General features: G+C 39.5%; 2 protein-coding genes across 2 annotated transcripts; both read right to left on the reverse strand.

Moving 5' to 3' along the window:
* Nucleotides 1-2,174: 2,174 nt before the first annotated feature.
* On the reverse strand, nucleotides 2,175-3,559 carry tmem35 (transmembrane protein 35; the record flags this gene model as incomplete). Its single annotated transcript, XM_079167889.1, has 2 exons — nucleotides 2,175-2,540; nucleotides 3,440-3,559. The coding sequence occupies 2 exons, from the start codon at nucleotides 3,557-3,559 to the stop codon at nucleotides 2,175-2,177; spliced, it is 486 nt and encodes a 161-aa protein (XP_079024015.1).
* Nucleotides 3,560-5,122: 1,563 nt separating this feature from the next.
* On the reverse strand, nucleotides 5,123-8,982 carry arl13a (ADP-ribosylation factor-like 13A; the record flags this gene model as incomplete). The annotated part of the gene is made up of 10 exons (XM_079168090.1): nucleotides 5,123-5,229; nucleotides 5,346-5,462; nucleotides 5,550-5,826; nucleotides 6,180-6,288; nucleotides 6,400-6,605; nucleotides 6,709-6,814; nucleotides 6,992-7,244; nucleotides 7,330-7,400; nucleotides 7,690-7,806; nucleotides 8,963-8,982. The coding sequence occupies 10 exons, from the start codon at nucleotides 8,980-8,982 to the stop codon at nucleotides 5,174-5,176; spliced, it is 1,332 nt and encodes a 443-aa protein (XP_079024216.1). The 3' UTR covers nucleotides 5,123-5,173.
* Nucleotides 8,983-11,139: the final 2,157 nt, after the last annotated feature.

Below are 11,139 nucleotides of genomic sequence, written 5' to 3' on the forward strand. Positions count from 1 at the left end.
ATGAAATTCTTCATTTTACTCTAGGGCTGAAACTAATTAGTATTTCCATTTTCGATTAGTCACCTTTTTATTTTCTATATAATTATAATAATAATCGCTTTGGTCTGTACATTTTAAGGAAATAGTGTCCATCTCTAGCCTATGTTACCTATTCAACTGTCTGACCAACAGTCCAAAAACCAAAACATATTTATTTTACTATCATAGAAGACAAAGAAAAACACAAATTAACATGTGAGAACCTGAATCTTTAAAACAAGGCATTCATAATTGACTGACTGATTAGTCGATTAGATGAATTGACCTGTTTTCTCAAAATCAGGCCAAATAAAACCAAAACCAAAACTATAAACACTCAAAACCAAATGGTCAGAAAATGACAGACATGAGTAAGTGGAGTAGGTGCAGTCTCTGTAGAAATGTACTTGTTGCTGTATTTATTTATATGTTTTCATGTTGGTCAAGCTCTTCTGCAAACACCAGTGTCTTTCCCCCAAACTGTGAGCTGTAAACTGTAACCGACCCCGAGTCCGGTTTTCATGCTTAGGGGGAGGAGCAGGGCCATAATCCCTCCATTTTGTCTTGATGGCAGGAGACATAACAGATTGACCCTTTTGTCTAAATTATGCTGTTTGTCCCCAGTGTGAGGTCAACCATGTAGGGTTAGACTCAGGGATGGGTTTTGCACTAAACAAAGCGCATTTTCCGCCCATTCTCTAAGAATTTCATTCAAACTCTGGAGTCAAAAGTCATCAAAATAAAATAGTTGAACCAGGGCACTTCCTTTCTGATGCCTCTTCCTCAAAGCTACATTAATTTCCTGCTAAATGAAAATGTGATTTACTTGTCAGCAGTGTAAAAGAAGAGTTTAAGCTCTAGCTTGTTAAGCAGGAATTGAGTTCATAAAACGCATCAACCTGTAATAGGCCTACACACAACAAAATAAGCAAATCCTTCACAGATCATAGAGACAAACACTGCATATCTTGGCTGATACAACTTTGTCTGTAATTTATGTGCTGATGTGATGGAATCAGCTTGACAGGTACTGCCTGAAATGATATGACAAGATTAAAACACAAAACCCATTGTTGCAAGAGAGCTAATGAAAAAAAGTCAGTTTCACCTCCAATTCTTTATTTTAAGTATATCGTTTACAGAAATATTGTGAACCTTAAAACTAACTGACATGATTTATAATTGAGAAATCATCCCCTAAGCAGAACTGTAATAGGAATACTTTTTAATATCTTCAGAGAGAAGTAAAACCAAACCGATCAGCAGAACCTTTGACAGACAGTGAATACGTTTAAGACTCCAACTGTGAATTACAAAAAGGTAAAATTCCATTTTTAACAGGCCAAAGGACATTTTTTTGATTTGGTCGTTCTGCTGTACAAGCTTGCAGCAGACACCTGAGGCAGCAACTGCCGTACTTCCCAGCTAAACAACTCCACTGTGATAACTGAACTGAAAGGAGAAAGAGGGTTGCAGCTTATTTACTTTGGGAGAAAGGATTTCATGCGCACTGCTACAAAAATGTAGGCCTACTGAGATGAAAAATGAACAAGGAATCATGTTTTTTTCTTTCTATTAACCTTCTGGTAACACTGCACCAAAATAAGCTGTGGATATGTTATACTAGCTGATGTATTATTAGTATAAAATTGTTTTAAAAGTGTTCATTTTCGTTCATTTTCCATATGATAGCATGCTTGAACTATTGAAATTCCTAAATCTTACAGTATAAAAACAAATTAGAAAAAACAAGCTAGAAAGATTCTTTCATGAAAAACAGCATCCTCAAATCAACTCGTAGCATAAATGAAATTCGTACTTAATTACAAACAAAACACATTTAGCACAGTGTAGGACTAGAATAAATAGGGAACATGGATTCACTATTTAGACAATGAGTCGAGCTCATGGGAGTTTCCACAGGTATGATTGTCCACGGTTATGGAGAGGATGTATGGATCGGGAGTTCTCATTTCACAGTAAGAGTGCAGAGGAGGAGGTGAGAGTAATCAGTCAGCTAGCTGGATGGGACAGGAGATGGGGGGGGGGGGATTATTACTGGATGTGACTGATTCCTTCAAAATTTGATTTACTACAATCCATAGGGGCACACCAGGTTCCCTTCGTTGTGGCTTGAACCAAAGTAGAAGAGGATCTTAGGACTGCTTGACCTTGTTCTTTTCCTGGTCATTAACATGCTGTTCCTCTCTGCTGTCCTCTCGCTCCGGCCGGTCGTCACTCTGGCGGGCAATAAGCAGGCGGCAGGTGAGCAGAATACCAAAGACTAGAGCGTGGGCGTACCGTTTCAGGGGGTCTCCTACAAGCTGGTGGAAGAACAGGACCGCCAGCATGACCAGCAGCAGCAAGAAGTTGGCCACATCCTTTGGCCGGCCCGGCACCAGGGTGAGCACCACACCGCAGCCCACCTCCAGAGAGCCAATGATCTTGCGAAGCAGGACTGAGCTGATACCAATCTTTTTCAGGCCTGGCAACGCCTTGGCGTAGCTCTTGTATGCCCTTTTCTGAAAGGATAAAATACAAAGATATTATAAATATATTTCATATTTAACTAAGGTCATATAAACTCTCTTTTTTGAGGCCATTTAAGGGCCTTAATGTTGGGTCACCATTCAGTCACACAAGTCAAGAGTTCAACATTCAAATGCTTTTATTTCATCACTGTGGTTGCACAATTACTCTTGCACCTATTGCACCCTGGTTCACAAAAACATATTAACGTATTCAATTATTATAGTAAAATAAAATATGAGCATATGAGTTTTGATTTTGCGTGAAGCTATATCATCTTCCACATTTCAGCATCAGCACCGGCAGGTGCATCTCACAGAATTTGCTGGAACACGCCGCCATTGCTGTTTAGCTGTTCTTCTTCAAATTAAACGAGATGCTTAGCAGCGACAACCTACTTTAATAAGATACAAAGAGCACGCTACAACTTCTAAACGGGTTTGTTATCCGGCACGTTTGCAACATTCAGCTACATTGTAGCATGTGTGAACACGATGCGTTCATATCGAGCCCTGTTCCAGCGTTAACGATGGACACATTAGGGAGTATTTTATGTATCCATACGGATTCATTGATGTTCCCCGTGTTAATACCGACATATTTTATGCCTTATCGTAAAACGTACAGGCTTAGCCCATGTGCTAACTGTGTTAGTACATGCAATAACGTTACAGCAGGGTTTAACATGATGAAGCTATATATGGATCGCCTCTGGAAAATCAACATATGCTTCACAGAGGCAGAGAAGAAGAGGAATATCGAAAGCGTTAATTTGTCCTATCTTTTACTATTTAGGTCAGCATCACATTACTCGAGCCTGAGAGCCTTTCGCGTCTGCAGCCTGCACCACAGAACAATGGCCTTTAGATGCGAACAGTTCAGATGTACTCACCATTTCACTGTATGCATCTTTGCTTAGTCTCGGAGTGAGCTTAATGGTTCCCATAAACACGAAGAACAGACCCAAAGCAAAAGAAAGGGCCACGATAGTAATTGTCCTTGGTGAGGCCATCTTTTCGCCACCGAGCGTGTGCAGGAGCCGCTTCCCACCGAAGTGAATGAAAGTCGGACGGTTTACCAGTGAAGATGCACCACGGGGGGGGGGATGGGCTGCTGGGTGAACTACAAAGATGGCGACGCGCGGGTCCCCCCTCACAGCCTCATCCAAGCAGCCTGACAGAAGTCCGGAGTCCGGAGACCCCAATGGTATCATGATATCATTGTATATTTATTTATTTTACAAAAGGCTTCATAGTTCAACATAAAATACATAATATTTTAAACTCTATAACAGTTTGTTTCTCTTGTGTTGTTCTTTCACACAACCAAGACTAAAGAAGTTTAACAATAAACATGAGGGGGTGTTTGTTCATAAATGACAGTATATTCAGTTTAGCAGCTCTTGTTGAGGAGTCCAGCTCTTTTTAATGTAAAAAGAGAGTTCAGCCTGGTCCCTTTCGCCAACGTCCCTTAGCTTAGGAAGTCATCCATATAATTGTAAGTTTTGTATTTTTTACAGTCTAACAAAACTTGAACAAACAAGCTTTTTCTCCACCAAACATGTTACACATAATGTAGGTATCCTTTTTTATAGGAGGTAGAAATATCTTACATGATGAAAAATAAGGTCACAAACACCAGTGAGTAGCGGAGACACTTTAAGCTTCAATAGAACTATTTGCCACGATGCATTTGCAAGAAAAACTCATCATGATCACTCAACAAACCACAGAAGTTATGTTCATGTTGAGTCAGATTAACTACTTTTATCATTGCTTTTTGCATTTTGTCAAGGACAGTACAGTCAACATTGATAGAAGCTGCTGCACTAATCCTCAAATCTGCTGTACCATCTGGTAAACAGAGTTTCTCCAGATATAGAAAGTTAATTGCGGATTGTATAGAAGGTGATCAAGATGACTGGAAGGCTGCCATGGAGGAATGTCTTGTGATCAGTACATTTTAGGAGCTGAGATCTGAGTAATTATGAAATTACAAAAACAGGGGGGAAACAATACAACCCAGCTTAGGGTATACAAACAATATTGTTGTTTGCGCGTTGTCTGTGTTATATTTTTAAATCGAAATAACTTGTAGCATACATACTTAATTTGCTGTTATAAAAATACATGTAAACACAATAGATATGACATGAAAGTAGTGACAAAATGTTTATTGTTATTATCAACAATGTCCATTACTCTACCAGTGCTGTGTTAATTTCTGGAAAGTGTTCAAAACGTGTAAAAAAAAAAAAAAAGCATTCAGTTCATAAATTATTAATTAATTAACAACTGCATAGATTTATAAAAAAAACAACTAATCTAACATTTTGGCCAGGTACACAATTCATCTTTTACTTCTGAAGATGTATACATTGTTATTTATATATTTATCTACAATGTTTTTATTTAAATTGTACATTATTAATACATCATTATGCAGACCTGCCCTTCACTACACACTGGAGTTTCACTCCGAAGGTTCAGGGATCAGGTCTGATGTCTAGTGTAAAACCTAGGTGATGAAGACATAACAGGATCTGTGCGTCTTTGAAGTATTGCAGTGCGGCCCGTGTCCTACTGCCGCTATCCACATCCTCACACTCAGGTCTCAGGATTCGCTCTCACTGTCTCTGATCCTGACGTTCCTTCAGAGCCAGCATTGCTTTTCGGTAAAGATCTGTCAGGGAACAAGGTCATCTTTTTTTAATTAAATGAAAGCTGTGTTTAAGCTGCATTTCATTTCCAAAATGTCAATGCATTTAAATGGAGGTGCAAGAAGTGAACGAGGCTCACCAAAGGTTGCAGACAGGTCCACAGGTTGAGAGTAAGCTTCAGACACCTCCTCTGTGTTGATCTTGTTCTTCCTTTTTACTTTCACTATTTTTTTCTTCCTCTTCTTTTCCCCTTTAGCTGGACATAAAATGAAATAAATGTTAGACTTCCATTCTTAAACTGCTTAAAACCACAACATATAGGCCATTAATAACAGATGTGAACCTTTGAGCGGCTTCTTGTCATTGTCGGGTGATTCTGGCACGTCCAGAGCCTCTTCTTTCACTGTTGTTTTGCGTTTGGCTTTGCCTTTTTTCGGGGGGATCAGGGCACTGCTGGCTTTCTCTCTGTGACCAGAGTTTTCATGCTCTCCTCCGTTACCTTCACCCTCCTCTTCCTCCTCCTGCTCATTTGCTTCTCCTTCATCTTTTTCGCCTACCTTTTCCTCAACCGACTTCTTCTTCTTCTTCTTTGTGTTCAGCTTCTTTTTGAGAGTGGTTTCCTGTAAATTGCAGACTTTTGAGTTTAATTTACCATCTATTAATTGTAACATTAATTATACATCCCATTATCAAGGACGTCACAATCATGACAACCAAAATACAAAGGTAACAGTGGACATTATATTGATTTTTTTTTTTAAATTCTTCCCCCATTTGGCAAAACATTAGAAACATCTCTCAATATTATGCAGTCTAGTTCAACACCACAGCAAACTACATCCTCAATATTAAACATCATTATTATAAATTAGGCCGAATTGGCTGAACTGTTGATTGCGTTATTTTACAGGTGTGCATTATCCAGAAACCACTGAGTGTAGTTTTAAAAATGGGATTACGATATTTTCCTGACCTTTTGCAGCATGTTTCGAATGGGTTGCAGCTTCCCTTCACCCTTTGTCTTCTTCTCCTTTTCTTTTGGCCGATGAACCTGGCGAAGATCTGACTTGCTGGATTTCATTCTGAGGTGAGAAAACATTGAACATAAAAGGTCAGATTAGTATTTTTTAGGTTTTTGTTGATCTGTACAATATGTGCATGTGTAAAAGAAAGACTGTTAAGGCCTCTCCTACCGTTCCCCCTTGTTTTTTCTGCGAACTTTCTCTGTTTTCCAGGTCTTTTCCCCCTCTTTTGGTTCCAGAGGCCTCTTGCTGTCCTGGACTACACGAGTGCACAGCTCGGGGTAATCCAGACAAACAGCACGCAGCAACCAGCGAAGGCCTCGATGAGTCTTTCTGTCCGACCAGCGTCGCAGGTCCATTAAGGCGGAACACGGCTCCTGAGAGAGAAAATAGGAAAGGTTTGTCTGTCATTTCTATATGTCAATTCCTACATGAGATGTGTGTTTGTTGGGTTTGCATTCTTGAATTTGAAACACTTACAATATGGCACAGAGAGCGGCTCTGGTTGACCAGCTTCTCCAGTACCAGAATCTCAATCATCTCACTTCCCAGCAAAGCGTTCATTTTGTCTTGTTTGTTGGCCAACCTAAAAAGTTAAAGTTTCAGCACAGGCCTAAGTCACTCACACTTTAGCTTCACAGTTATCCAGTCATCACTTATTTCAGTGTTTCACCCATCAGCCACCAGAGGGCACTGTTTGCATTGTACATGATGTTAGTTAGGTCACACTTAAGTATGTAAGTATGAAGTTGAGTATAATTACACTAAAATGGGTTTTCCCGCCACTCTCTGTTGCTTCAGCAGGTCGGCGAGAACCTCCTTGACCTCCTTTATCCTCTGCCTGTCACTGGAGTCCACCACAAAGATGATCCCATGGGCCTCTCCATAGAGCTCCCGCCAGGCTCCTCTCGACTCTGCTGACCCCCCCACATCCAGCAAGGTGACCTGGCAGTTCTCCACTCTCAGCTCACTTCGGACGCAGCCGTGGGTGGGTCCAGCTTCAGCACCATGGGGGACTGAAAAGAACACAGGTTGATCATTTGTTGTGTTTCCGCTTCAAGCACTTTTAGAGATACATTGGTCTTGAAGTAACTGAATTACCTCTTAACATCCCTCTGATGGAGGATGTTTTTCCTGCTTTGTCAAGACCAACCACCAGAATGGTCACTTTCCTGCAAAGAACCATGCACAGTATAGAATTTTACATAAAGGAGCACCGTATAGCTTTCGTTGACAGCTGTAAATTGAAGCAGTAACCGGAAATCACGTCAGGTGGCATCAAATTTGTTTAGTTTTTTTTCTGTACTGAATGCTTGCTCACTTTCGTTTGTATTTTCAGTGTGTTTTTGTTTTTGTTCTTACTTTTTGAAAGATTGAAATTTTGCCAAATGCAGCACATGCAGTTTTTCTGAGACTAATTGTACATTTCATTCATTTTTAAAGAAATTGGTTATTAGCTACCTGATCGGCTCCTGTATTTTGGAGACCCAGGTGCAGCAGTTGGTCATCAGGTTGAACATGTTTACTTGAGGTGAGCAAGGTGAGCACAGTGGCCACCATTTTCTCTGGAACTGGTACCTGCAAGCAGATGGTCAACCTAAGTATGACTCACACACGCACTAAAATAGGGCCGGTCGGTGGAGTCACTGGGGGGTCACGGCCAGGTCCAACACAAAGATGCTTTGTGTCTGCTGTAGGAGACTTTTACAGATGGTCAGATATCTGGGTGATGCTTTGATTGCCTAATGTCTCTTTTTAACGCTCTCTAATTAGCTTTATTAGCATTCTTAGCTCACCTTCATTTCAAAGCTTATTTTTTTCCAGGTTCTTGGTTTAAATTAATCAATGCTGATGGGAGATTTAGGGAACTATGAGGGGTTCTCTCAAGTGTTGTTACACACACGCAGCAGTGTGTCTGAGGAAGTGGGGCCATGTGCTAAAAAAAAACACAGTCCTTACTCCAGTGCATCTGTTGAGGCTCCGTAATCTGATAAAGCCAGTCTAGAACAGCCTGCTTTTACAGTATTGTTGACGAGCTGACCCATTTGTTTTGGCTGTAAAAGACACTGAGGTAACCACCGTGTACACTCAGTGAGGATGTTCATGTTTGAGAAGAGTATTTTTTTATACGTATCTCAAATCAATTAGAGCAAGTTTAGTATAAAAGTGTCAATATAAATGCAACATCCGTCTGCAGTACTGAACGAGCAATTTGTGGACTGTGTGAATGTAAAAGATTTATGTGTTTGCTCTGCGGAGATTTCAAAAGAAAATTAAATGTATATTCAAAAATGTGTGTGCATAATATAATACATCATTTCTAGTTTATTTTGCCAAATACTAAAGTAATTCTTGTTACTGAGATGTTTCTGGTTCCCATTGAATGGTTGGTTTTGGTCCATACTTTGTAAATTAAAGATAATACAGGACAGAAGACCTAGATTACTTTGTGTTAATCGCTGATAGAAATACTATCATATGAGCATGACTATCATATATTCATACATTGTTGTTCATATATCTAATAGCTTCTATAAACACTGTACATAACAGTGCACCGGTTTAAATTCACACAATGAGTGAACAGTTCACACGGGTGGTAAAATGCAGTGAATCATTGGATTAAAACAAAGTATTCCAAACTCAGTGAAATCACTGACTGACTAAATCACATGCAAGAGGTGCAAAATTTGCAAGAGATTAATAAAATAGAAGGAATTTAAAGAATACTTACAGAAGTGAGTCTATGTCCATGCATTTGTTTGGGTGCTCGCCTCTACTAACATCTTGTCTCGTCCTGCTACCAAACTAATCAGGCTCACAGTAAGCCTTTGGTCACCCCATGTGGGAGATATAACCTGAGGAAACGTATTGGTATTCCAACCAATCCCAGAGTCCTCTGAACCAATCGCTAATCCCATTGGATGGCGTGGTTGTTCTAGTTAGACCAAACGAAGGTGCTTGTATCCCTCCTGGAGAACAATTGTGTCTTGTGGTGTGATCTGTGACGTGCTGTGACCTCCTAGAAGGGGTAGCATGCGGAGCGTTTGGACAGATTTAGCAACAACTTTAGTCACTGTGGGAGATAATGACATCATAACTGTGGTGACGGCCAGGTATTGTCACACTACAATGTACGTCAATACAAGTTTACAGGTCTATTTAAAACTAAAGCTATTTGTCCTTGTGAGGTGGCGGGTTGATATGCTTACAAATGTTTGTACGGTTTGTAACGAACAAGCTACTGTGTCTATTTTAATATGTATGTACTGCACTGTTATGTGCATATTTATTATGTCGTGGATTTGTCATTTCATTCTATTTTTATTTACATTTTCAGTTGTTTTCATGTTGATCAGTGAGATGTCAAATAAACTTTCAGTGTGGATAATAAAGAGGGAAATAAACAAGATTATATTTCAGGTGAAAATGCATTTGAGAAGGAATGTTAAGTTTATTTACAATAAACACATTTCATACACAAATAAACTAAAATTTAACTTAAATAAATACAATTATCTGACTGTAAATATTGACTTTCAGCTGCAACAGTGGTTCACTAACTTGTACAGAAGATCAACACGTTACATAATGGTTAATGCAATTAGGGAGCCAGTCCAACACATTTTTGTAATGCAGCATGAGCCACTAGATGGCCTCGGAATCACAGGATCTATTTTCACTGCCTGAGACTGCTGTGCACATTGTAGTCTATGTAAATAATAATGGCTCTGTTTTCAAGTCCTTGACATGCTAAGATAAACGGCTGAGGCTACAATTCAGTCTACTCAAAGCTGAACATAAATATTTTTGATTTGCAGCCTCTATTCAATCCAATCCACAGCACTGATTTTTTCATTTCTTAATGTTTATATAGGAAAATCAAAAGGAAAATGGAGAGCGGACTACGAAGCAGAGCTTCTGCAGACACAATTAAATTATAGATGTTTGTGAGCAATGGTTTGTGTGCAGGCCTTATCTTATTATGTCGTTAAACCAACATCCAATCAGGCTCTGCCCTACTGTGCTGAGTAGACTCATCCCAGAATCTGACCACAGCCCTGCGTCAGCTGACACACACACACACGCACACACACACACGCACACACACACAGCAAAAACAGCAGCAGCTGAGGACCGCACCTCATGTTATCCACATTGCAAACATGTTACAAAGCCCCCGACTGCTGTTATTGCAATCTGGGTTACAGCTGGACTACTTCACAGCTTTTCCTAAAACACATTAACATAAAAGGAATTCATCAATATTTTGGGAAATATGCTTATTTGCTTTAATGCCTTGAAAGTACATCAAATGAGAAGAAAAAAATTATGTCATTTTATGGTAAATATAAAGTTACAACCAGGACACGGTTAGCTTAGCTTAGTTTAGCATGAATATTGGAAACTGAGGGAAACAGCTAGCTTGGTTTAAAAAAAATAAGCACCACAAGTTTAGTAGCTAATCAACACTTTATATCTGGTTTGTTTTATCCGTACAAAAAACAGTGTATGAAAGTCACATTATGGTTTTACAAATGTTTATGAGCCAAGGAGCCCCTGTAAAATGGAGGATTGTTATTTTACACTTTGTTGTTTTTCATACGGATAAAACAAACAAGATCTGACCCGTCATGTGGTGAGCTTTAGAGGTGCTGGTAGATGGGTTTTGTTACTTTTGGACAGAGCTAGGCTAGCTGTTCACCCCGGTTCCCAGTCTTTGCGCTAAGCTAAGCTAAGCTAAGCTAACTAGCTCCTGTCTGTAGCTTCACATTTAACATATGTTTCCAGAGTGGTATCTTCTCATATAACTCGCAGCAAGAAAGCAAAGACATATTTCCCAAAATGTAGAACTATCACTTTAAAGATAGTTCAAGACAAAGATTATTGTACAGAATTTGAAACACAGAC

Source organism: Pholis gunnellus (assembly GCF_910591455.1).
Source record: "Pholis gunnellus genome assembly, chromosome: 10".
Classification (NCBI taxonomy): Eukaryota; Metazoa; Chordata; class Actinopteri; order Perciformes; family Pholidae; genus Pholis; species Pholis gunnellus.